Source organism: Oncorhynchus keta, chromosome 31, assembly GCF_023373465.1.
Source record: "Oncorhynchus keta strain PuntledgeMale-10-30-2019 chromosome 31, Oket_V2, whole genome shotgun sequence".
Taxonomy (NCBI): Eukaryota; Metazoa; Chordata; class Actinopteri; order Salmoniformes; family Salmonidae; genus Oncorhynchus; species Oncorhynchus keta.
Window position 1 is genome coordinate 10893885 of NC_068451.1, and position 27550 is coordinate 10921434.

General features: G+C 42.5%; 1 protein-coding gene across 2 annotated transcripts; it reads right to left on the reverse strand.

Annotated features, from left to right (window-relative positions):
• Window positions 1-5: 5 nt before the first annotated feature.
• Window positions 6-26874, reverse strand: LOC118364399 (ral guanine nucleotide dissociation stimulator-like 2). Of its 2 annotated transcripts, XM_035745909.2 has the most exons (20): window positions 26615-26874; window positions 24803-24972; window positions 13002-13049; window positions 12771-12854; window positions 12472-12635; window positions 12217-12273; window positions 10284-10477; window positions 9865-9971; window positions 9352-9567; window positions 6978-7081; window positions 6299-6383; window positions 5059-5118; window positions 4595-4681; window positions 4479-4511; window positions 4063-4184; window positions 3843-3932; window positions 3199-3292; window positions 2631-2855; window positions 2287-2401; window positions 6-2191 (listed from the first exon to the last, which is right to left on the reverse strand). In XM_035745909.2, the coding sequence occupies exons 2-20, from the start codon at window positions 24959-24961 to the stop codon at window positions 2013-2015; spliced, it is 2223 nt and encodes a 740-aa protein (XP_035601802.1). In that variant the 5' UTR covers window positions 24962-24972; window positions 26615-26874; the 3' UTR covers window positions 6-2012. The 2 variants fall into 2 exon arrangements, with proteins under 2 accessions (XP_035601802.1, XP_035601803.1); XM_035745910.2 differs by lacking the exons at window positions 24803-24972; window positions 26615-26874 and adding an exon at window positions 14426-14764.
• Between the last annotated feature and the right edge of the window lie 676 nt (window positions 26875-27550).

Sequence of the window (27550 nt, forward strand, 5' to 3'; positions counted from 1 at the left end):
CTGAATCTTTTATATGTACATCTTTGTACATTTATTTGATAAGAAATGACACAGCAGAATTACAGCACACATTGCATAGAAATTCCTCATATTACTGTCACGTCAAAATGCATAGAAAAAGGAAATGCATCGCACAAAAACAACAGGGCATATGTAGTGCATAAACATGCCAGCTTATACAGCACTGGGAATGTACATCATATGTACTATTACATTCCAATGCATACATCACAGAGGCTTCATGTCAAATAGCACCCTATTAAGCCCACTACTTTTGACCAGGTCCCATAGGGCTCTGGTGAAAAGTAATACACTATATAGGGAATAGGGTGACATTTGGGACACTTTAAGTGGTTCAAGCACCAATGAGAGAAAGGCACTAAACAATCAGTAGCTTAGCCTGGCGCTAACACTTCATCAAATTACGTTACCCAGAATCCTCTCTCCTCTCCCTGGAACTACCGTATCTATGCTTCAGCCTTAGTAGAGACTTCAACAGCACTGGCCAGAGTTCACAAGAGTTCACCAGTTAGGGTCTCCGTCAACGTGTCCCCCATGTGCCCTTATGCGTGCAGGTTTTCCTTCCTACTGGTCTCATCCTCATGGGATAGAAGCAGAGCCTTCTGCAAAACCCTCTACATTCAGTTCCTGGACTAAAGACATTGCATAATGAAACCTTAATAGCTGTCAGATCTCTATCAAACGTCAGAGAAAATATAAATTAAACATCATTCAGGGATTGGTGAGAATCCCTCACTAACCTCGCATGGGTCTTTGAGGACTGACTTTGGGAGTCCTGGATGAAATACTCTTCAGACAGACTTCCATTCCAGCTACCAACTATACCCATTCAGAGACCATTGATAAAGATGAGCTTATGCTGTATTAGAAAAGTATAGCATTAAGGTGCGATGGTAGACATCTTTTCAATACGCACAACCTAGTCTGGACTTTCATTAGTGTCTTCACATGAATTGTTTAGGATAGAGTTTGTGGTTTGATGCTGTTATGCCTAATGGTTAGTACTCATAATATGACTATATTCTGTGTGGGAGTGGCAAGGCTGTATATGTAAATGTGTTGTATTTTACACAAGATACTACCAGAACTATCATTCAATATGTATGCAGAAAGCCCAAGCGAAATGATCATGTATATCTTTGACACGACTTGACCCATTTGAAATAGTTGCAGTTTGAGGCAATTTCATACATTTCATGTCACTTCACAATGAATAACATGTCATTCTGACACTTGTTGACAGCTCCCTGGGAATGTAAACACAATCATGACATCGTCCATACATTAAAAAAAAAACATATGCATACATACAAAGTACATAGTTAAAACATTTTGATGAGCCCCTGTGCTTTGCTATAGTGAGAGGTTTCAGTGACTCTGTCTGTCAGTGCTCTCCCCATCATTCATATTCCTGCTTGTATCCACTCTCTATGGAGAAATTTAAAACTTTGTTGTGGTCATGGTCAATTCAAATAGGGCCATATCACCCAAACTTTGATTTAATGAAGTTCTCTACTACCAACTCATTTCTAGCATGGCACCTGAGGCACATTCCTCAAATACTCAAGATGATTTGGATTTCTCAGTTGCTCTTGGTTACAAGGCCATTCCATTTGGTTAAATAGGAAATGAGATGCCAATGGTCAGAGAGACTTAAAAAACAGCATCATTCACCATCTGTTAAAGATTTGCATTGGTCTTGTTCTAGGTGTATATTTCCAGTAGTATGCATTGCCAACGAGAGAGACATGCACCCTTCTACACTAATGGACTTTCCTGGTGTACACAAACAGGCAGATAAGAATATGTTCATCAAACAAGTTCAGACAGGTTTCAGGATACATTTTGCTAGAACAAGCTCGGTCAGAATGTGTTTCCACTTCGAAAAAAGATTAGGAAAGACAAGGCCACATCTCACTGAGATATCTGCCTGCGTTCTTATCGTGTCCTGTCCTTGAGAAGCACTAGCCAAATTATGTCTCAGATATAGCCTATTTGGGAAAGAGCTGTCTCCGCCCCTTGGCTTTGATTCGAGGAAAGGTGGCACTAATTTCTGTGCTGATTGGTTGAGAGCGAAAAGGGGTGTTTCCTCCTTGTCTGCGCAGCAGGAAGTCCACACTAGAGGAAGTCATGGCATAGAAGACGTTTCCTGTGGCAGGGATGACCAACTCTACAGGGCAGAACAAGAAAAGTCATCACTACAATCAATATGAACAGAGAACTGTTAAAGGGATTTCGTATGGTCGGGTTGAGAAATGTCTTTACCTTTTCCCTCGGGCAATAGTTGGATCAGCTCATATCTGGATGCTTGTTTGGGGTCCTGACTGTGTTTTTCTAAGGCAGAACTGATCACAGTGGGCGTCTTGTCATTGCTTGTCACCTGAGGAAACAGAGAAGAAGGACAATGATATCAGACAGCTTGACTCCTAGTTATAATATCCTGTGTACAACCTGAGGAAATGTTTTGGATTACTATCATTAATGGATATTTGTGGATTAAAGTAAATAGTCATGAGTGCAGGGTGCAGTGCAGTGTATTTTGAAACCAAAAAAAGGCAAATATCTCTCATCAAATCTCAACTCAATATGTCATTATCTCAGCTCAGTACCAGTATGCTTCTGTACATATTCCCATCTTGTAAATCCATCCGTATCCTGACGATCCGCATATCAGGCTCAGACCCTTTGTTGTTATTGGTGGGATTGTTGCCACAGGAGACTGATCGACGATGTGATTTAATGGGAGTGGATGGTGTCAATGCAGACGGGATGGGGTCATTGGTGGGAGGGGAGGAGTCAACATCCAGACAGGAAACTGAGGGGGATTTCATATGCTGAAATAATAATAGTGATGAAAATCATTTAAAAAAACATTATACTTACTGATATGACAAGATAAAAAGTGTCTGTTGCATAAAGGCCAAAGCAAATAAAAAGATACAGAAGAGAATTAAAAGATCAAAAGCTTTTCCTCTTTTAAAAGTGCTCTTCTGTATGTTTTTACGACATTTGTTTTAAAACAATCATATTTGATTACTTAACAATACTTAGCAATAACTACGAGTATTTGCGCATGAATAGTAATTGCATGTTCTGCAATTCTAGCTGGCAATGCAAATATATTTTTGGGAAAGTATGTCAAATAACTGGAAATATTAGGTCTTATTTTGTAATTACCTTGGTGAATTTGGAAAGAAAGTGACAGACGGGGGAGGGGAAGTCAAAAAGACCGTCACTGTCAGCAACAAGGCTGGTCCTGGAGGAATTCAGGCTGTAAGGAGGTGGGAGAATCATATCATGTATGTTCATCATGCACTGTAATATGCATGACAACAACCTACAAAACATCTTACTCAGCCCCTGAGAAATACATAGTAAATGTACAAGCTTGGCTTTCAGCTCTTTCCAATGTTGCATGTTAATATACCAGCTCTTGCACTGTGTGAGGATATTTTTAATGGAAAAAAGTACAGAGGACTTACCCCCAGACCCCCCCAAGTCAATTTTCCACAACTGATTACTTTTGGCCACATTACTACAAATTTGATAGTCAAGATAGTCACTATATATACACTATATAGTATGTGGACACCCCTTCAAATTAGTGGATTCGGCTATTTCAGCCACACCCGTTGCTGACAGGTGTATAAAATCGAGCACACTGCCATGCAATCTACGTAGACAAACATTACCAGTAGAATGGCCCATACAAAAGAGCTTAGTGACTTTCAATGTACATATATATATATACATAGTGACAGGGATCTGCAGTGAATACTACTGGCATGTTGTGTGTAGAGTGTAATAATAGGCCTCATTACTTTGGGCACCGTGTGATGATCACTGTAGGGTTCTGGGTACGACCAGAGCTCGGTTCGCACGGCACCTCAATTTCATTGGACAGTCTGTAACTGCAGACATCATGTAATGTGATTAGCGATTCATCATAATTGTCGAGTTCAATTTGAAATAACATGTATGCACAAACGTGAATGGTTTGATTGTAAAATGAATAAAAACCAAAAAGGAATCACGGCTTACCTTTCTTCTTCATTTAACGAGGGTACACTTTGGTACCACTGTAGGAATGCCTCGTCGGTGAGGAAAACACAGTTTTTACAGGAGGACTGCAGTAGTCGGATCTGAGCTAAAACCTCAAACTCCTGCAAAGAGAAAAACAAATCATTTTCATCAAATTCCTCTCCAGTACTAATGGCACATTATCAGTTGAAATGCTAGAAGTTAAACATGAATATGTGCATGAATGCACTGCTTCAGAATTCAATACACTGCCACGCGTTTAATGAGTGGCACAACAGAAAAGCAATTTATGAAGACCATCTGCTATGTTGAGCCAGAGGCTAATGAATTAGTCTGGATCCCGGAATAACATGTGGACAACGGATGATGAGGAATTTAAACAGCAGCCCTGCAAAGGCCCTGACCGCATCACTCACTCGTCTCCTCTTGTCAAAGTTGATGTAGCCGTTCTGAAATGGAGGAACAGGACATTATGTCACTGTCAATGCAACTTCACCACCAGAGCTTAATGACAGTACATGAAGGGACTCACCTCTAGTCTGTCTTTGACGGCCGTGTCCAGCATGGTGAGGTCTGTGAGGAAGATCCCCAGGTAGGGTACTGTGCCCTGGGCACTGGACTGTGTGAGAGAGGGGAGGGGTGGAGAATGATGAAAAACAGAGGCATAGGGCTTCAGGCTTCCCAGACACAGATGAAGCCTACTCAATGCATGCTCAATGGAGAACCTTGGGTTAAGATGGAGAACCTTGGGTTAAGATGGAGAACCTTGGGTTAAGATGGAGAACCTTGGGTTAAGACCTGTGAATGTACTGTATATCAAGTTGTCCTTACTTAACCATCAACAATTCCTCTATTGAAGAAATACCAGCATTGCATTACGTCAGCAAAGGGTTATCTGATGCCCTTTGTACAGTATATTCCATGCTTCTTCCTTCAAGGACAAAAATAATTATGAGCTTTGTGAGTGACTTCAATCTCGCTAAAAAGAGCAATTACCCCTATCTGTCTCCTGTTGGTCATCTTTCCGTCCAGGTTGGCGAACTTCGAAGTGCCCTCCTGAAAAACACAGACAAACATCTAAGCTTGACAATGCTTAGGTGCATGATAATCTGGAACACAATCTAGAATTTAGAACTGTCACGTTCTGACCTTAGTTCTTTTGTTATGTCTTTGTTTTATTATGGTCAGGGCGTGAGTTGGGTGGGTTGTCTATGTTCCTTATTCTATGTTTTGGGATTTCTGTGTTTGGCCTGGTATGGTTCTCAATCAGAGGCAGCTGTCAATTGTTGTCCCTGATTGAGAACCATACTTAGGTAGCCTGGTTTCACTTTTGAGTTGTGGGTGATTGTTTCCTGTGTCAGTGTTTGTTCCACACGGGACTGTTTCGTCTGTTTCGGTTATTCACGTTGTTATTTATAGTTTAGTGATCATGTAAATAAAGTATCGTTATGGACACTTACCACGCTGCACATTGGTCCGACATCTCTTACTCCTCGTCAGAAGAAGAGGACAATCGTTACAAGAACCATGGCTATGTGCTCTAAAACCCTGTGTAGTAACTGTGTAGGCCCTCAATTCCAGACAAACTGAGAGGGTAAGGAAGCAGCTTGCTTCGTAAGTTATCAAAGCACAGCAGAAGGCAGTGTGATTTTTTTCCAACATCAAAGCCTGGAGTGAAGCTTTCAAATGAAAGCTCCGGCATATGTTTCGATGAATTCCTGCGTGGATGCCTTGGTGAAATTGCAGCTAATATAAGGTATTGATGGATGCACAACGCATAACAGTGAATGAAAATGCTGCTAATCCTACCGATTTCCAGCCCGCCCCCATCAGAAATTAACAATGCATCCTAAATACAATACATGTTGAGAAACGGGTGAATTTAGATTGACAGGACGTTGACATTGAGAGGCTGTACACTCCCAGATTAAGCCTTCATTCATGATTCAAAGTGATTTTTAGCCCTGGAGTAGTGCTTAAACTGGATCTGTGTAGTGCAACCGCTCTTGAATATATATTCATTTGAGTTGAGTTAAACGCGTTTGGTGTGATCTCCGATGACACTTCACATGAGACCTGTCCTCATCTCATACCGCTTGTATTATGGGATGGCTGTGTGTGTCTGTGTCTCTCTGTGTGTGTGTACATGTGTATGTACATACAGTACGTATGTGTTGTGTGTGTGTGTGTGTGTGTGTGTACGTGTGTGCAGTAACTCTCAATCACTGTGACTCACCTCTTTCAGCAGCTCCCTGCTCTGGGAGTAGTTGTCCTTCTCAGAGAAAATGTTGGACAGCTCCTCGTACCTCCTCACTGCTTCCCTGTCAGATAGAGTCACATGACAACAACAATGAGCCATGCACCCAAAGAGGGTATTAGGGGCCTGTACTGACATTTCTCTGCTGTCTACTGGGCCTCACTATAATCCACATCCAAGAGAATCAGCTAGCCATGATTAGTTTAGCTATGATTGGGGAAATTAGAACAAGATGAGATGATCAATGCGCGGTAGTGTTTATGGAACGTTAAATGTGTATGACAATGATAGTGTTATGAGAATGACAATGTTATGGGAATGACAATACTTTGAAAACATCTGCAACAGAAGTACGTTTTGCTGTGGTCAAGTGGTCTAGGCCGCTGCCTCCAGTGCATATGTACTGCTGTAGCATGGGTTCAAATCAGGCCGCCCATTTCAGCACACTCTCCTTTACCTAGAACCAAAAGGGTTTTTCAGCTTTCAGCATAGCAGAACCCTTAGAAGAACCCCTTTTGGTTCCAGGTAGAACCCTTTTGGAACCCTTTTTTTCCTAAGAGTGTATCGCTCTCTATCCAATAAACATACAAAGACAAACAAATAAGATAATAATAAGTATGTTTCTGTTATACCAATCGGAATGCTTTCCTCCACCAACCTGTCAGTTTCTAGCCACGTCCTCCTTAGTCTGTGTACTGGGTTACTCTGCAGGGCAGACACGATGGCGTAGAGTGACGAAAAGTTTTTCCTGGCTCTGCATTCCTGTTGAAACACACACAGTGCAGCATTGTCTGAGAATACCTGCCTCCAGATCAATGGGGTTGTTTGGCACTCGCTGTCTGACATGGTCAACAATGTACAGTGCCTTGCGAAAGTATTCAGCCCCCTTGAACTTTGCGAACTTTTGCCACATTTCAGGCTTCAAACAAAGATATAAAACTGTATTTTTTTGTGAAGAATCAACAACAAGTGGGACACAATCATGAAGTGGAACGACATTTATTGGATATTTCAAACTTTTTTAACAAATCAAAAACTGAAAAATTGGGCGTGCAAAATTATTCAGCCCCTTTACTTTCAGTGCAGCAAACTCTCTCCAGAAGTTCAGTGAGGATCTCTGAATGATCCAATGTTGACCTAAATGACTAATGATGATAAATTACAATCCACCTGTGTGTAATCAAGTCTCCGTATAAATGCACCTGCACTGTGATAGTCTCAGAGATCCGTTAAAAGCGCAGAGAGCATCATGAAGAACAAGGAACACACCAGGCAGGTCCGAGATACCGTTGTGAAGAAGTTTAAAGCCGGATTTGGATACAAAAAGATTTCCCAAGCTTTAAACATCCCAAGGAGCACTGTGCAAGCGATAATATTGAAATGGAAGGAGTATCAGACCACTGCAAATCTACCAAGACCTGGCCGTCCCTCTAAACTTTCAGCTCATACAAGGAGAAGACTGATCAGAGATGCAGCCAAGAGGCCCATGATCACTCTGGATGAACTGCAGAGATCTACAGCTGAGGTGGGGGACTCTGTCCATAGGACAACAGTCAGTCGTATATTGCACAAATCTGGCCTTTATGGAAGAGTGGCAAGAAGAAAGCCATTTCTTAAAGATATCCATAAAAAGTGTCGTTTAAAGTTTGCCACAAGCCACCTGGGAGACACACCAAACATGTGGAAGAAGGTGCTCTGGTCAGATGAAACCAAAATGGAACTTTTTGGCAACAATGCAAAATGTTATGTTTGGCGTAAAAGCAACACAGCTCATCACCCTGAACACACCATCCCCACTGTCAAACATGGTGGTGGCAGCATCATGGTTTGGGCCTGCTTTTCGTCGGCAGGGACAGGGAATATGGTTAAAATTGATGGGAAGATGGATGGAGCCAAATACAGGACCATTCTGGAAGAAAACCTGATTGAGTCTGCAAAAGACCTGAGACTGGGATGGAGAGTTGTCTTCCAACAAGACAATGATCCAAAACAAAAAGCAAAATCTACAATGGAATGGTTCAAAAATAAACATATCCAGGTGTTAGAATGGTCAAGTCAAAGTCCAGACCTGAATCCAATCGAGAATCTGTGGAAAGAACTGAAAACTGCTGTTCACAAATGCTCTCCATCCAACCTCACTGAGCTCGAGCTGTTTTGCAAGGAGGAATGGGAAACAATTTCAGTCTGTCGATGTGCAAAACTGATAGAGACATACCCCAAGCGCCTTACAGCTGTAATCGCAGCAAAAGGTGGCGCTACAAAGTATTAACTTAAGGGGGCTAAATAATTATGCACGCCCAATTTTTCAGTTTTTGATTTGTTAAAAAAGTTTGAAATATCCAATAAATGTCGTTCCACTTCATGATTGTGTCCCACTTGTTGTTGATTCTTCACAAAAAAATACAGTTTTAATACAGTTATAATACTTTATGTTTGAAGCCTGAAATGTGGCAAAACGTCGCAAAGTTCAAGGGGGCCGAATACTTTCGCAAGGCATTGTACATTCCTAAAGTGACTTCTCCCATAAAAACCTGTTGACGAGGTGACGTGAGTGTTTTGGCAACAAACCGTGATATCTAGCCTGAGGGTGTGTGTGAGATTGTGTGTGTTCCAAACAAGTTCCTTCACACACACAGGAGCTTGCTAGGCTTTTAGTTGTGAAGGGGTGTGTGTGTGTGTGTAAGTAAGTAAGTAAGTGTGTGTGATTGTGTGTGCGGAGTCAGCAGGAACAGCCCTGCTGCAAGTGTTCTCCTAAGTTACAGGATGGCAGTACTACATCTACTGTGAGCACCTTTATAGAGAGAGGACAGTATAATGCAGAAAGTCAAGTACAGTGTAGTCTATTTAATGTTTTGAGAAAAACAGCTTAGTATTCTGCTCCCCACTCTCTACTTCAACTCAGAATCCCAAACCTATTGCTGTTGTGCCCTTGAGCAAGGTATTTAACCTCAAAATTCCTCCAGAGGAATGCTGCTTCCAAACGGGTGTGTGTGGACAATAAAGTTATTCTATTGTAATGATGACCGGCTGACCTCTGCCACGCTGATCCATTTCTCCAGGAGGCAGGCTCTCTGCTGGCTGCGGAGCTGCGTGGGCCACAAGCACGAAGCCATCACGGCATTGGCCAGCCGGTTGAACTGGCGTACAGTGGCCCGGACGGACCAACATACACCCTCGCGGCCCTTCTTGTCTCTCTGAGACCACAGGGAGCCCAGGCAGTGGTACGGGACCAGACGCACAAACAGCTCCTGTTAGGAGAGAGTGGGGGAAGAGGTAAGGAGTGAGTGAGTGAGGGACCTTGATTGAGGGAATTAGAGGTAGAGAGTGAGTAAAGATTGAGAGAAAGAGAGAGAGAGAGAAAGAGCAAAGCATAGCCAGGGAGATTGCAAGTGGCAAACATGTCCAGTATGAGTAAGAAAGGGTCAGAGAGACGTAACAATAGAAAAAGAGGAACACAATTAAGACTGTAGTAAAGTGCATGTTCCCATGATCTATGTAAGGTTAGGCGGAGTAATGATACTGTAGGGGTCAGAGGTTAAACCCACCGTTTCTATCTTGGTGAGCTGCTCAGCAATCAGCCCAGCAGGGAAGCCCAGGATATTGGTGGGATCAAACTTAGTGGGGTCAGCAGGAGGGCTGGCGATGGTCCTATCTAAACGACAGAGAGGATGCAACACTAATCCCAATTAATGTAGGTCTATATTAACTGATACAAAAGAAAGGCGTATTCAGTCTGGTTGGCAGTGGAAAGACACATCAGGGTGGTCGTTACAGAAGCAGGTTCCACCAGATTTGGATGGTGGACAGCAGACAGTGGGAATAGAACACTGAAGATCATCACAGAAAACTCCTGGAAACAATTTGGAGGAGAGTTCTGCCTATATGGTTATGCCACCCACAAAATCCTCATATAACCTCAGGTTGGCAGTGCCATGACTGTCATAATCCCAGAGTGTATAGTGACCTGAACTAGAGTCAGGCAGTAGGGCCTGTTCACTGAGCTCCTCTGCCAGTCTGAGGAGGCGACCCCTGATCTCTGTCCCAGAGGGGTCGGAGGGCAGCAGGGGGGCCAGGCGCAGCAGAAGACCAGGCTCTCCCAGAGAGCGGAAGTCCTCAGGATACTCTGACAGCCACATACTGAACACCATACACACCGCTCTGGGAGAGGGAGAGAGGAATGGGAGAAATACAAATGCAAGAAGTGTGCACGCCCACACAAACACACACACACACGGGATCATACAGTATATACAGTGCCTTGCGAAAGTATTCGGCCCCCTTGAACTTTGCGACCTTTTGCCACATTTCAGGCTTCAAACATAAAAATATATAACTGTATTTTTTTGTGAAGAATCAACAAGTGGGACACAATCATGAAGTGGAACTACATTTATTGGATATTTCAAACTTTTTTAACAAATCAAAAACTGAAAAATTGGGCGTGCAAAATTATTCAGCCCCCTTAAGTTAATACTTTGTAGCGCCACCTTTTGCTGCGATTACAGCTGTAAGGCGCTTGGGGTATGTCTCTATCAGTTTTGCACATCGAGAGACTGAACATTTTTCCCATTCCTCCTTGCAAAACAGCTCGAGCTCAGTGAGGTTGGATGGAGAGCATTTGTGAACAGCAGTTTTCAGTTCTTTCCACAGATTCTCGATTGGATTCAGGTCTGGACTTTTGACTTGGCCATTCTAACACCTGGATATGTTTATTTTTGAACCATTCCATTGTAGATTTTGCTTTATGTTTTGGATCATTGTCTTGTTGGAAGACAAATCTCCGTCCCAGTCTCAGGTCTTTTGCAGACTCCATCAGGTTTTCTTCCAGAATGGTCCTGTATTTGGCTCCATCCATCTTCCCATCAATTTTAACCATCTTCCCTGTCCCTGCTGAAGAAAAGCAGGCCCAAACCATGATGCTGCCACCACCATGTTTGACAGTGGGGGTGGTGTGTTCAGGGTGATGAGCTGTGTTGCTTTTACGCCAAACATAACATTTTGCATTGTTGCCAAAAAGTTCAATTTTGGTTTCAACTGACCAGAGCACCTTCTTCCACATGTTTGGTGTGTCTCCCAGGTGGCTTGTGGCAAACTTTAAACAACACTTTTTATGGATATCTTTAAGAAATGGCTTTCTTCTTGCCACTCTTCCATAAAGGCCAGATTTGTGCAATATACGACTGATTGTTGTCCTATGGACAGAGTCTCCCACCTCAGCTGTAGATCTCTGCAGTTTATCCAGAGTGATCCTGGGCCTCTTGGCTGCATCTCTGATCAGTCTTCTCCTTGTATGAGCTGAAAGTTTAGAGGGACGGCCAGGTCTTGGTAGATTTGCAGTGGTCTGATACTCCTTCCATTTAAATATTATCGCTTGCACAGTGCTCCTTGGGATGTTTAAAGCTTGAGAAATCTTTTTGTATCCAAATCCGGCATTAAACTTCTTCACAACGGTATCTCGGACCTGCCTGGTGTGTTCCTTGTTCTTCATGATGCTCTCTGCGCTTTTAACGGATCTCTGAGACTATCACAGTGCAGGTGCATTTATACGGAGACTTGATTACATCCGGTGGATTCTATCTATCATCATTACTCATTTAGGTCAACATTGGATCATTCAGAGATCCTCACTGAACTTCTGGAGAGAGTTTGCTGCACTGAAAGTAAAGGGGCTGAATAATTTTGCACGCCCAATTTTTCCGTTTTTGATTTGTTAAAAAAGTTTGAAATATCCAATAAATGTCGTTCCACTTCATGATTGTGTCCCACTTGTTGTTGATTTTTCACAAAAAAATACAGTTTTATATCTTTATGTTTGAAGCCTGAAATGTGGCAAAAGGTCGCGAAGTTCAAGGGGGCCGAATACTTTCGCAAGGCACTGTATATAGTATCAGACTCACCTGTTGAAGGGTTGCCTAGTCTGACTCCTTGTACTTTCTCCTGGTGGATGTTGCAATCTGGAGAAAGAGGGAAGAAAAGAGAAAGAAATAGATAGACAAAAGTTCCTTTGAGAGAAAAAAAAAGCTGAATAAGAGATGGTTTCTTCTTCACAGCGTCTCCTTTCCTTCCCTTGGTCTTTCTACAGCACTTCAAAAAAGTTTTGTAACACTACATACAACCGGTGTGCAATGCATTGTTTCCTCTGACTTCCCCACCTGTCGATGAGGATGTCCAGCACTCTCTTGGTGGAGGTAAAGGAGCGATAGGTGGAGAGGAAGATGGTGATGAAGGAAGAGTCTCCCATGGCGAAGGAGTGGAGGAGGTGCTGAACTAGCTTCTCCTCTGTTCCCGCCTTCACACACTGCGAACGAGAGCCGGACTGGAGGGAGAGAGAGAGAGAGAGATTCACAACAACACTACCATGACAATACAGACTTCCAAAGATAACGTGTAAGGATGTAAGGTGTAATTATACTGTAATTTCTGTGCATTCTATAATGGTATGTATTCTCACTGTTGCACTGGTGGGGGCGCCATGCTGTTGCTTCACCACTACATTGTATATCACTCCGTCCTCTTTCTCCTCCAACACAGTAGACTGAGGAAGAGAGAAAGAGTATGATATATATATATATGATTAAGAGTATGATTCAGAAAAAAAGTGCATAATTCATACTCTGGCACAAATTTCCCACTGTCACCAAAATCGAGTTATTCATGCTTATCTCAAGTTGCATTGACCTACCAAATCCAGAGGACAGTACCAAGTTGTCTTCATGGGGGAAGTCTCCCCCTGTGGAATACAATAACATCCAATAAAAATAAGTACTGACACATGACCAGAACCAGAACCTCAGGTTTTCACATAAAGCCCCGACGTGCCCATGAAGCATATTATGTTATTAGACATGTACAATAATAAACATCAATATTTAGGAGTTTCAAAGGAGCGGAGCAGTTTTAACAGGAAATATCTGAATGGGTTGAAAAGAGAAACAAACATGGGTGAAATATCACCAAAAATCTGATAAGGTTGTAAGTGGAGTACGTCTTAATAAGGCGAAACAATCTACAGTCAGTTGTAAATGCAGCGAAGCCTATGGATCACAGCATCTTTCATTTGTTTTGGAAAATAAAACAGCGCATCACTTCAACAGAAAGGATAACATCACATGAAATAAACCATCCGAATACTCGCAAAACAACTGTGATACTGTACTGAAATGACCTGCTCACAGTTTCACTGAGCCATTCCATGAAACAGGCCTACCGTGAGTACAATAGCAATGTACCGGGGGGGTTAATGCCTCAGTGGATATATCCGTTTACACTTCCCCTGACATTTACACCCATGAAAATGTGATTTTCCATGCTGAAGAAAATGCATAAGACAACACAGTGACGTCATCGTTAGTCTGACATCAACAATCCATACCAGTGACCCAAACAGGAGACCGACATGTAAAACCACAACAACCTCAACACGTTTAAAAGCTATTTAGGGCACTGCCTCCTTTTGCATTAACTTCCCCCTTCAGTTGAGATCCAACCACAATAAGCAATATCCAGGTCAACATATACGTGCAAATGCATTATAATTAAGCACAAAGCAGGTCATTTTGGACCACTGACCAGGCATCACAGTTACGCAACAACTGCTGTATCCTATAATGTGTCTATCAGTTTCCTGTTTGATATGCGGAGGTGCCTTCAGTAACCACTCATTCAAATCAATTGGAGTACTGAAGGTCCATGCTCAGTTAATGTAGTGAAAGGATCTTATTTTGGGCTCCCGAGTGGCGCAGCGGTCTAAGGCACTGCATCTCAGTGCTAGAGACGTCACTACAGACTCTGGTTGGATTCCAGGCTGTATCACAACCGGACGTGATTGGGAGTCCCATAGGGCGGCGGAGAATTGGCTCAGCGTCGTCTGGGATAGGGTTTGGCCGGGGGAGGCCGTCATTGTAAATGAGAATTTGTTCTTAACTGAATTGCCTAGTTTAACAAAGGATGAATAAAAAATAGTCTGTCTATTATCGTGACAAAGATTCAGAACATGTTGGTCTACCTACTGCAGCATGTTTCTGTTGTTGATCTCATGTCTGTTGCTCTTTCTCTTTCCCCCTATCTGTACCTGATTGACATTGACCCCAAAAAAACACAAGTTACCTTTGTCTCGACAAGTCCAGACAGGCTACAAGCCTTTAGCTTCTTTGAGAACTTCACAAGAAAGCCACAAACACCATCTTGTCCACTTTCTTTCATCTGTCTTGTTAGTTTCCTATTGTCTCCTTGACCGTCGTTTTTGACCGAGGGATTGTTTGTCTTTGTCTTTCAGTTTGTCTGGCTCTCGGACTTAACACACATAAACACACCTGAAGCCGTCATTAGGTAGGACCACTCCCTCTGTGTGCCTGCGTCACATGAACACACCCATAACACACACAGAGATAGACGTATACACACACTCACTTACTCACTCGCACCCAGGCACACACTCACTCGCACCCAGGCAGGCAGGCAGGCAGGCAGGCAGGCAGGCAGGCAGGCAGGCAGGCAGGCAGGCAGGCAGGCAGACAGACAGACAGACAGACAGACAGACAGACAGACAGACAGACAGACAGACAGACAGACAGACAGACAGACAGACAGACAGACAGACAGACAGACAGACAGACAGACAGACAGACAGACAGACAGACAGGAGAGGGATGATATAATATTATACTCACCTGTTGAACACACAGGGGACTCACGTAGCCTACACACAATGAGAAGGCCTGCAGCTATTGGCTGAACAATACCTTCCTTCTTTCAATCCCTCCTTCCCTCTCTCCTACTCTCTTTAACTGTGTGAATGACCTACATGTGTAACTAAACCTGTTTGACTATATCTCTTCCCACAATGAATAGAGTAAATTTAGAGACAGACCTACTTGACTAAACTCATCCTCCATCATCAACATTTCAACAAACCTGCTCTGAGGATCATTACATCCTCTGACACTGACCTGTTAATATGTGACATATGCTAATGACTTCATAAATGTTCCTAGTCAACGAATAAAGCAGGAAGCACGCCCTGTTTACTCAAGGGGCTAACAACACTAGCGGATGAGCACATGTTGACACACAGGTGAAGACTTTAACAGCCTCACAATGATAGACTGGTTCAGGCTACAGCCTGTTAGCACTAGTAGAAGCTAGGTCTGGCTGTTAGCATGTTAACCAACTGATCTCCTCCTGCAGGGTGGAGGTCAGAGACCTGGCAGTATGGTGCCAGGACAACCACATCTCCCTCAATGTGAGCAAGACAAAGGAGCTGATCGTGGACTACAGGAAAAGAAGGGCCGGACAGGCCCCCATTAACATTGATGGGGCTGTAGTGGAGCGGGTCGAGAGGTTCAAGTTCCTTGGTGTTCACATCACCAACAAACTATCATGGTCCAAACATACCAAGACAGTCGTGAAAAGGGTACGACAACACCTTTCCTCCTGACGAGACTGAAAAGATTTGGCATGGGTCCCCAGATCCTCAAAAAGTTCTACAGCTGCACCATCGAGAGCATCCTGGCCGATTGCATCACTGCCTGGTATGGCAACTGCTCGTCAACCACGTCATAGACTGTTCTCTCTGCTACCGCACGGCAAGCGGTACAGGAGCACCAAGTCTAGGTCCAAAAGGCTCCATAACAGCTTAAGACTGCTGAACCCCTCCCCCTTTTGTTTTTACACTGCTGCTACTCGCTGTTTATTATCTATGCATAGTCACTTTACCCTTACCTAGATTTACAATTACCTCGACTAACCTGTGCCCCCGCACCGGCATCGAGTCAATATAGCCTCGTTATTGTTATTTCATTGTGTTACTTTATTTTTATTTTTTTTACTTTAGTTAATTTAGTAAATATTTTCTTAACTCTATTTCTTGAGCTGCATCGTTGGTTAAGGGCTTGTAAGTAAGCATTTCATGGTAAGGTCCACCTATTGTATTCGGCAGTTGTGAAAAAAGTCATACTTGAGTAAAAGTCACCTAGTAAAATTCTACTTGAGTAAAAGTCTCAAAGTATTTGGTTTATAATATACTTAAGTATTAAAAGTAAAATAATAAATAATTTCAAATTCCTTATATTAAGCAAACCAGATGGCCCCATTTTCTTGTCTTTTTTAATTTATGGAAATCTATTTACATCATTTACAAACAAAGCATGTTGGTTAGTGAGTCTGCCAGATCAGAGGCAGTAGGGGTGACCAGGGATGTTTGTTTGATAAGTGTGTGAATTTGACTATTGTCCTGTCCTGCTAAGCACTCAAAATGTAACGAGTACTTTTGGGTGTTAAGAAAAATGTATGGAGTAAAACGTAAAATATTTTCTTAAGGAATATAGTGAAGTAAAAGTAGTCAGAAATATAAATAGTAAAGTACAGATACCCCCCAAAAAGACTTAAGTAGTACTTTAAAGTATTTTTACTTAAGTACTTTACACCATTGGTATCCGGCGCCTGTGACAAATAAAATGTGATTTGAACTCTAGCTAGCATAGACTACTAGCCTTTGTTAGCCTGTGTAGCTCTGTTTACCGGCACCTATAACCACACTGTCTGCACACATATGACTCTATGGAACAGACAGAAGGAAGGTTGTGTAAATACATGGACTGCAAACCAGTTGAAGATGATTTATAGCCTTGGTTTACTCACCTTAATGTACACAGAAAGAATATAATACACAGGACTTGTCATCAATGCTAGCCTACATCAGGTCACACAAAACAGTGACTACAGGCTTTGTACTGTAGGCCTACAGTAGCACTGTGCATTCAACTAATCAGGGTGTTACAAACTAGGCTAACAGCACAGTCGCTGTTTCTAAGAGACTGCAGTTGTAAAAGTAAGGCAAAATACAACTTGTTTACATTTTTTACATAGGTCTACTGTAGGCCTACTTTTCTATGGTATTATGTTTTTGTCTCAAGCAGTAGGTCTAAGGTTAAGTTTAACCACAACTCTTCCTGGTACAGTTACCTACAGTAGAACCACTTACTTGGGTCCATCCGTGTCAACCTCAACCAACCACAATCACCACATCTCAGTCTGTGAGTGGCGATGGAACAGGGAGGCACCAATGAGGATGTCTAATATTGTGGCATGTAACAACCCCTACAGTGTTTCTGTTCTACCAAATGCACAAAACCTTTGAATCTGTTCGAGTGCATTTTCCCCAACAATCAATACAAGGACTTGGCTGATCCGCTGTAAGGAAAAGCTGGCTCACAGAGCAGATGATAATAATCATGGGAGTAAGTGGCTGAGGTTCATTCCATGAGAAACATCTTGATAAGGAAATTTGCTTGACTCTCCTCAGATACCGCATCATTCAAATCTCCCATTTTGTCTGCTCATGTTTACAGATTTTGTCCAATGTTTTCTTTCGTTTGCCCACTGTTTCCATCGCTGCTAGTTTAACTCATCGCTGCTAGTTAACTCAATGTTTATACTCTTTATGTGGAACCTCTCTCATGATTCAACATGCTCCTTGTCTCTATATTTCCATCTTTTCTCTCCATAGAGGAAGTACATAATGAGTGGAGACAAACACAGGAAGCACAACGTGCGGTTGTGACGAGCTGCTATTTTTTCTCTTTCTCTTTCCCTCACAACCCGGCCTCCTCTGACCACTACGATAGGCATCGGTGCAGGGGGGGAAAGCAGGAAGAGCCTCACAATCTCTTAATCTTCCCCCCCTGTCTTTACACAGTCTCAAGTTCTACTTCTGTCACTTATTCGTCAACATCAGACATGTTGGGCTATGTCTCTTTAAATAAGTATCTATGGTTGTTATACAGTATGATCAAATGGGTATGTGAGCAAATGGGAGCGTATTGTCATGTGAAAACGTAATCCCACCGCTGAAACCAATATTGTTGACTACTTTACACAGCAGTACAATTGGGGCTCGTAAATATATCCTCTGAAGTTTTATTTAAAGATGCCTATTGTTTTTTTTTTCGCTCCCTACTCTCCCTCTCAGGCTCCCACCCCTTCCTTCCCTTCCTTCCCCCACTCTTCTTCTCACGCTTTCATCTGTGCATCCCATGGTACCCTCTCTACTCTTTAAAGTATTCTTTAGCTGGTGGTATTCTAGAGCTGCTCTATTTCCTTATATCAAAGTCTTATCTGAAATCCCTTTTAAATCTTTGGTTCATGTTTTAACTATCAGGGTCATATTGGCAAGACACTTAGTTGTTTTGTTCAGAATGAATGAATATATGACAAACCATAGGCCCCATTTTAAGATAAGTGGAAATACTACTGAAATGATTCCACCAAGCTAGCTCATATCTATGAAACCTAACCTAAAGAACATGTTGCCCTGTGTGGAAAAGTTTCATTGCCTGCAGGGGGGATTGTCATTGTGAGGCCTGACCCCATTGTCTAAATCCATTCACATGCATCTAAGTTCCCCTCATTAAAGAGTGAACAAGTGGCTTGATTCAATTCCACTTGATAGAATGTCCTCTGAAACCCGGCCTATGATATCTGAGTGGAGTGGGGGATGTGGCAGCTGTACAACACACAACACATAGACCCACTGGCTGGTGGCCACCCGTGGATTATTTAACACGAGACACATAGTACAGTGGTCATGTCATGTGACACAAACAGAGCAAGAGGGAAGTTACCACTGCAGCTGGTGCCTGAGTCAGTGTGACTTCTTTTTATAGCTCCGGGGAGTTTCTTGAGACTGCATGCTAAGTGAAGTCAAAGCCAATGAGACGAGCATCATGTGCACTACGCACTAAAGCCAAGTAGCAAGTGTATGAGAGTTAGTCAGTGGAAAATTATGGAGTTAATTGACATGTAATTAAGAGACAATCAAATGAATGGCAATCACGTTTTCATCTTAATTTGAACTGATACGGTCAGCAATTATTGGGTGAATATAATGATTTGTCATATCAAAGTGATGACATTACATTGGCCTAAGTGTCATACAATTGTGGCTCCCTCCCAGTTAGGGGGAGTGATGAGCTCTACAGCAGTCTCCCAACTCAATTTCTGGTTGAAAATTGTTTTCTGCTCCCAAAAGATAGAATTTGTCGATAATTGGCCCTCTTTCTGGGACTCACCCACAAATAGGACCAAGCCTGGCCGGTTGAGGAGTGACGGACTCCATCCTAGCTGGAGGGGTGCTCTCATCTTATCTATGAACAGTCTAACTCCCCTAGCTCCACAATGAGATAGGGTGCAGGCCAGGTAGCAGGCTGTTAGCCAGCCTGCCAGCTTAGTGGAGTCTGCCACTAGCACAGTCAGTGTAGTCAGCTCAGCTATCCCCATTGAGACCGTGTCTGTGCCTCAACCTAGGTTGGGCAAAACTAAACATGGCAGTGTTCGCTTTAGCAATCTCACTGGAATTAAAGACCTCCTCCATTCCTGCCATTATTGAAAGAGATTGTGATACCTCACATCTCAAAATAGGGCTACTTAATGTTAGATCCCTCACTTCCAAGGCAGATATAGTCAATGAACTAATCACTGATCATAATGTTGATGTGATTGGCCTGACTGAAACATGGTTTAAGCCTAATGAAGCCTGATGAATGTACTGTGTTAAATGAGGCCTCACCACCTACTCAATCACTTTTTATAGCTAATGTTTACAGGCCTCCTGGGTCATATACAGCGTTCCTCACTGAGTTCCCTGAATTCCTATCGGACCTTGTAGTCATGGCAGATAATATTAAAATGTTTGATGACTTTAATATTCACATGGAAAAGTCCACAGACCCACTACAAAAGCTTTCGGAGCCATCATCGACTCAGTGGGTTTTGTCCAACATGTCTCCGGACCTACTCACTGCCACAGTCATACTCTGGACCTAGTTTTGTTCTGTGGAATTAATGTTTTTCCTCATAATCGTGGACTATCGGACCACCATTTTATTATGTTTGCAATCTGCTCAGACCCCAACCAAGGATCATCAAAGGTTGTGCTATAAATTATCGGACAACCCAAAGACTCCTAGATGCCCTTCCAGACTCCCTCCGCCTAGCCAAGGACGTCAGAGGACAAAAATCAGCCAATTTAACCTTGCGGAATACCCTAGATGCAGTCGCAGCCCTAAAAACAAAAACATTTGTCATAAGAAACTAGCTCCCTGGTATACAGAAAATACCCAAGTTCTGAAGCAAGCTTCCAGAAAATTGGAACGGAAATGGTGCCATACCAAACTGGAAAACTTCCGTGCAACTTCCGTGCAGTATCGAAGAGCCCTCACTGCTGCTCGATCATCCTATTTTTCCAACTTAATTGAGGAAAATAAGAACAATCCAAAATGTATTTTTGATACAGTCGCAAAGCTAACTAAAAAGCAGCATTCCCCAAGAGAGGATGGCTTTCACTTCAGCAGTGATAAATTCATGAACTTCTTTGAGGAAAAGATCATGATCATTAAAGTAAATTACAGACTCCTCTTTAAATCTGTGTATTCCTCCAATGCTCAGTTGTCCCGAGTCTGCACAACTCTGCCAAGACCTAGGATCAAGGGAGACACTCTAGTTTCTTAGTACTAAATCTCTTGACACATTGATGAAAATAATCATGGCCTCTAAACCTTCAAGCTGCATACTGGACTCTATTCCAAATAAACTCCTGAAAGAGCTGCTTCCTGTGCTTGGCCCTCCTATGTTGAATATAATGAACTGCTCTCTATCCACCGGATGTGTACCAAACTCACTAAAAGTGGAAATAAATAAAGCCTCTCTTGAAAAAGCCAAACCTTGACCCAGAAAATATAAAAAAATATCAGCCTATCTCGAATCTCCCATTCCTTTCAAAAAATTTAGAAAAAGCTGTTGCACAGCAACTCACTGCCTTCCTGAAGACAAACAATGGTTATGAAACGCTTCTGTCTGGTTTGAGAGCCCATCATAGCACTGAGACTGCACTTGTGAAGGGGGTAAATGACCTTTTAATGGCATCAGACCGAGGCTCTGTATCTGTCCTCGTGCTCCTAGACCTTAGTGCTGCTTTTGATACCATCGATAACCACATTCTTTTGGAGAGATTGGAAACCCAAATTGGACAACACGGACAAGTTCTGGCCTGGTTTAGATCTTATCTGTCGGAAAGATATCAGTTTGTCTCTGTGGATGGTTTGTCCTCTGACAAATCAACTGTAAATTTCAGTGTTCCTCAAGGCTCCGTTTTAGGACCACTATTGTTTTCACTAGATATTTTACCTCTTGGTGATGTCATTGGGAAACATAATGTTAACTTTCTCTGCTATGCGGATGACACACAGCTGTACGTTTCAATGAAACATGGTGAAGCCCCAAAATTACCCTCCCTGGAAGCCTGTGTTTCAGATATAAGGAAGTGAATGGTGGCAAATGTTCTACTTTTAAACTCGGACAAAACAGAGATACTTGTTCTACGTCCCAAGAAACAAAGGGATCTTCTGTTGAATCTGACAATTAATCTTGATGGTTGTACAGTTGTCTCAAATATAACTGTGATAGACCTCGGCGTTACTCTGGACCATGATCTCTCTTTTGACGAACATATCAAGACCGTTTCAAGGACAGCTTTTTTTCCATCTACGTAACATTGCAAAAATCATGAACTTTCTGCCAAAAATGATGCCAAAAAATTAATCCATGTTTTTATCACTTCTAGGTTAGACTGCTGCAATGCTCTACTTTCCGGCAAAAGCACTAAATACACTAAATACACAAAAGCACAAAATACACCTCAGTTAGTGCTAAACACGGCTGCTAGAATCTTGACTAGAACCCCCCCAAATTTGATCATATTACTCCAGTGCTAGCCACTTTACACTGGCTTCCTGTTAAGGCAAGGGCTGATTTCAAGGTTTTACAGCTAACCTCAAAGCATTATATGGGCTTACTCCTACCTATTTTTCCGATTTGGTCCTGCCGTACATACCTACACGTACGCTACGGTCACAAGACATAGGCCTCCTTACTGTCCCTAAAATTTCTAAGCAAACAGCTGGAGGCAGGGCTTTCTCCTGTGGAGCTCCATTTTTATGGAATGGTCTGCCTACCAATTTTAGAGCAGACTCTGTCTCAACCTTTAAGTCTTTATTGAAGACTCATCTCTTCAGTAGGTCCTATGATTGAGTGTCGTCTGGCCCAGGAGTGTGAAGGTGAACGGAAAGGCACTGGAGCAACGAACGGCCCTTGCTGTCTCTGCCTGGTCGGTTCCCCTCTCTCCACTGGGATTCTCTGCCTCTAACCCTATTACATGGTTTGAGTCACTGGTTTACTGGTGCTCTTCCATGCCGTCCCTAGGAGGGGTGTGTCACTTGAGTGGGTTGAGTCACTGACGTGATCTTCCTGTCCGGGTTGACGCCCCCCCTTGGGTTGTGTTGTGGCAGACATCTTTGTGGGCTATACTCGGCCTTGTCTCAGGATGGTAAGTTGGTGGTTGAAGATATCCCTCTAGTGGTGTGGGGGCTGTGCTTTGGCAAAGTGGGTGGGGTTATATCCTGCCTGTTTGGCCCTGTCCGGGGGTATCGTCGGACGGGGCCACAGTGTCTCCCGACCCCTCCTGTCTCAGCCTTCAGTATTTATGCTGCAGTAGTTTATGTGATGGGGGGCTAGGGTCAGTCTGTTATATCTGGAGTATTTCTCCTGTCTTATCCGGTGTCCTGTGTGAATTTAAGTATGCTCTCTCATTCTTTCTCTCTCTCTCTCTCTCTTTCTCTCTTTCTCTCTTTCTTTGTCTCTCTCAGAGGACCTGAGCCCTTGGACCATGCCTCAGGACTACCTGGCCAGATGACACCTTGCTGTCCCCAGTCCACCTGGCCGTGCTGCTGCTCCAGTTTCAACTGTTCTGCCTGCGGCAGAACCCTGACTTGTTCACCGGACGTGCTACCTGTCCCAGACCTGCTGTTTTCAACTCTCTAGAGACAGCAGGAGCGGGAGAGATACTCTGAATGATCGGCTATGAAGAGCCAACTGACATTTACTCCTGAGGTGCTGACCTGTTGCACCCTCGACAACCACTGTGATTATTATTATTTGACCCTGTTGGTCATCTATGAACATTTGAACATCTTGGCCATGTTCTGTTATAATCTCCACCCGGTACAGCCAGAAGGGGACTGGCCACCCCTCATAGTCTGGTTCCTCTCTAGGTTTCTTCCTAGGTTCTGGTCTTTCTAGGGAGTTTTTCCTAGCCACCATGCTTCTACACCTGCATTGCTTGCTGTTTGGGGTTTTAGGCTGGGTTTCTGTACAGCACGTTGTGACATCAGCTGATGTAAAAAGGGATTTATAAATACATTTGATTGATTGATACATGAAGTAGTATAATATCTCACAAACACAATCTTTCCTATAAAAGAGGCGAGAATTTACAATGGAAACAATTATCTGCGTACTTTAGGGTTGAAAAGGAGTAAAACCCAGACATTAGTGACATAACAACACGGCTGTGTGAGTATAGAATAACCCAGTAATAATGGACTGCCACAACTAGTCTGATAAAACCTTTACAGCCTCTGTCTCAGCCAATGGAACACATCATGAGAAAAACACGCATGCTGTCAACCTGTCCAGGTTTGCACACTTTCAAAACAACCAACACAACTCTTTCTGTTTCAGGGGAATTCAACTGGATATAAATAGTGAATTATATTAGAAAATACATGTAATATGGTCATAAAAGTAATGCTCATGAAAGCAGCATCTTAGCAAAAATGTTACAGTAGTCTACAGTAGTCATGAGCATTATATTCAATGCTTGGTGGTCAAATATCATCTAATTCACTGGCATGCCTTGATGGAAAGTACCTCCTCTTTAGTGTCCGTCTTCGAAATCAAAATGACTGAAATCCCTGAGGTTCTTTGAAAACCAACCGACCGCATCTGCTGTTTACTCAAGGAACTGGTAGGGGAGCCCTGTTACCACGGTTTCACAGACCACCGCTCTAATACACTAAACCCCTACCCTGGTTGGTCTGAGGAATGTGATCATTAAAGCTTGATGGTGAGTTGGTTATTTGAATCAGCTATGTAGTGTTAGGGCAAAAACCAAAATGTGCACTCAGGGGGCCCCAGAACTGTTTCTGTATCAAATCAGCCATTTGTTGGATTCCCCATAGATTAATGTATTTAATATGAGACCACTGGAGAAAGTTTGCTATATGAGATAACAGGAAACAGTGCCCTCCATAACTTTACTGGTATTAAAGTGCAACTGCACCTTGATGTATCCTTCATCGCAATTTTCTTCACCTTTATTTAACTCGGCAAGTCAGTTAAGAACAAATTCTTATTTACAATGACAGCCTAGGAACAGTGGGTTAACTGCCTTGTTCAGGGGCAGAATGACAGATGTTTACCTTGTCAGCATAGGGATTTGATCTTGCAACCTTTTGATTACTAGTCCAACACTCTAACCACTAGAATACCTGCCGCCCCAGATGAAACTACTACTGCAGTTAATTACTGTGAATTAGTTACTTACAGTACATGTTCCTAATCAAGTTAATCAAATATAAAATCACTTCCAACCTCAGAGGAGTCCAGTCCAGTACTCTCAGTCACTTGTCCTGATTGGCTGCTGAGGCGAACATCGTCAGACGCTAAAGGCCGGTAGCCAATGAGGGGTACATCCCTTGACTCCACCCCTGGCAGGTCCATCGCACCTGTTCGCATACTACGTGGGATCATGGTGCCGACGGCTAAAGACACAAAATAAACAACAGGCACTTAAGGGGTTAATTGGTTATAATTTCAATTTTCTACTCAGAAAATGAGAGTCAATGGCACAGGACCAACATCATTTTATAGTTCATGGACTTTAACTTGGAAAAGCATTAAAAAAATAAACACAATATACTGTACAATAAACACTGTATTCTGTACAATAAAAATAATTGTGTACCAAAGCTTTGGTGGTAGCAGTTCATTTGTTCACATGATGATTTATATTTCACTGTGCCCTGCTCCAGCATTGAATTTGAATGCCTTCTCCCTCCCTGAGATGTGGATTGCCATGATGATGGAAATCTAGAAAACACTGTTACACCGTAGGAGGATGTTGACATGTACCACTATTTTATTTTACCTTTATTTAACTAGGCAAGTCAGTTAAGAATAAATTCAGAAATGCAGAACGACAGATTTGGTTTGTCAGCTCGGGGATTTGAACTTGCAACCCTTCGGTGCTTTAGTCCAACTCTCTAACCACTAGGCTACACTGCCGCCCCATTTGACTATATATATTTAGAGACAGCAGATATTCACATCTGACCATGCATTGCTGATTCACATTTGTGAAACTGGTGTAGGTTACTGTATATGAATGTACAGCATATGGATATGTCAGAAGACTTCCTGTTCTTGTATGGTTCATGTCATTACTTCAGTAATGATGCTAAAGGTGTTTAAATAGGTGGAACAAACATTTTATGTTTACTCTTTATCTGTATAATTAAGGGTTTGCTATTGTTATTTTATTTTACTGCTGCTCTTTAATTATTTGTTACTTTATTTCTTATTCTTTTAGGTATTTTTCTTAAAACTGCCTTGTTGGTTATTAAGGGCTTGTAAGTAAGCATTTCACTGTAAGGTCTACTACACATGTTGTATTCTGCACATGTGACAAATACAATTAGATTAGATTTGGGCTACCTGTTATACATAGCTTTTTGTCTGTGAAATGAAATGCACTTTTCAACCCTACATGCATTGTTATACAATAGGCTTATATGGAACACTAATCAACTCAATCACATCATCTTTGGGAACATGGTACTAAACTTTGAAGTGTATCTCAGTCTTGAGGGCCTACATATAATTAGACCTAGTGTTATTAAATATATATATATATATATTGGTTATAGGAAAACATATCTGTAAAATGTGTCTATATACTGACTGTTAGTTTGTCATCATAAACAACCAACGGTTATCCACTGGTCTGAATAACTTCCATTCATGACATTGCTGCCTTTTTGAGGAAGGTAAACATTACATGTTGGTCTGCATGAGTGAGTCCACACTGTAACTAGGCTACAGATGGTCACACCCCAATTGCATATGTTCTCTTTCAATTCAACCAACCGATGGGTGGTGCTGTATTGACTTCTCAACCAAATTGTGTTCACCTTCAATCATAGGAAACAAGACACTATAGGGGTTAAGCGGAATATGATGATAAAGTTTGCGTGTAAAGCATTTGTTTCTTTAGTAACCAAATACACAAGGTTTTGGCCTATTTGTAGAAGGCCATATATATTAAATGTTATGAGGGCCCTGCAATTAAAGAGATGATGAAATTACAAAATGTCATTCATGTCTATACCGTATGAACGAACTTACTGAATGTTGCGTGTCCAGCTATGGTCAGCTAAATTCCGCCAGCATTGGATAGCTATAGTGTTTGCCGCCGTGGAATATACCGTTACCGGTTAGTGGACGAATGTCGCGCCCATCCGTTCCAGCACCGACGTCGGAAGAGAGTCTCTCACCCCCTCTATCAGTATCAGTGTCCCCCTCTGGTCGCCTGTCAAGCTTCTAGTGCTGATAGCAGCACTGAGCACATTCGTGTGCCGCACACTCCCTCACTGCTTTCTGTGCTCTGACGGCGCAGTTCCTGTAGACGTGTGCTCAGTGGGTTTAGCAACATAGCCTACACTTGTCTCACTGGCTGAGAGAGGGGGGAAAAGTGGTCGTCTTGGAAATATAGTCTATTTGGACTGTGTGATTGGTGTACAATATCAAAAATGTCAAGTCATCTATGGGCTCCTAAAATCAGGGTTTAAGAACAAAACCAATAATTCCCCATGGAAAGCACACACACACACACACACACACACACACACACACACACACACACACACACACACACACACACACACACACACACACACACACACACACACACACACACACACACACACACACACACGCGTGAGTGAACCTAATATTTTATCTGCTAGAATTTAAAAACATTTTCTTTTGGCTATCTGCCACCTTTTTTCCCCCCAATGCTGACAGTAGGGGAAAACATTTCCTAAAGGAAATTGAACCAAACACTGCTGGAAGGCATTGCAGTGTGTCATGTCCATAGGGGCCACAAGGGTATGAGCCCCCTCAGATTTGTCCTTCTTTTTTTATTTTCTTTTTTTCATGTAAAAACAAAAAGGTTCCTTCCAAGGTGCTCCACAGAGTACAGATATGCTAAACAGCAAGCTGGATACTCTAGTTCAGGGATCATCAACTAGATTCAGCCAAGGGACGATTGTCACGTTCTGA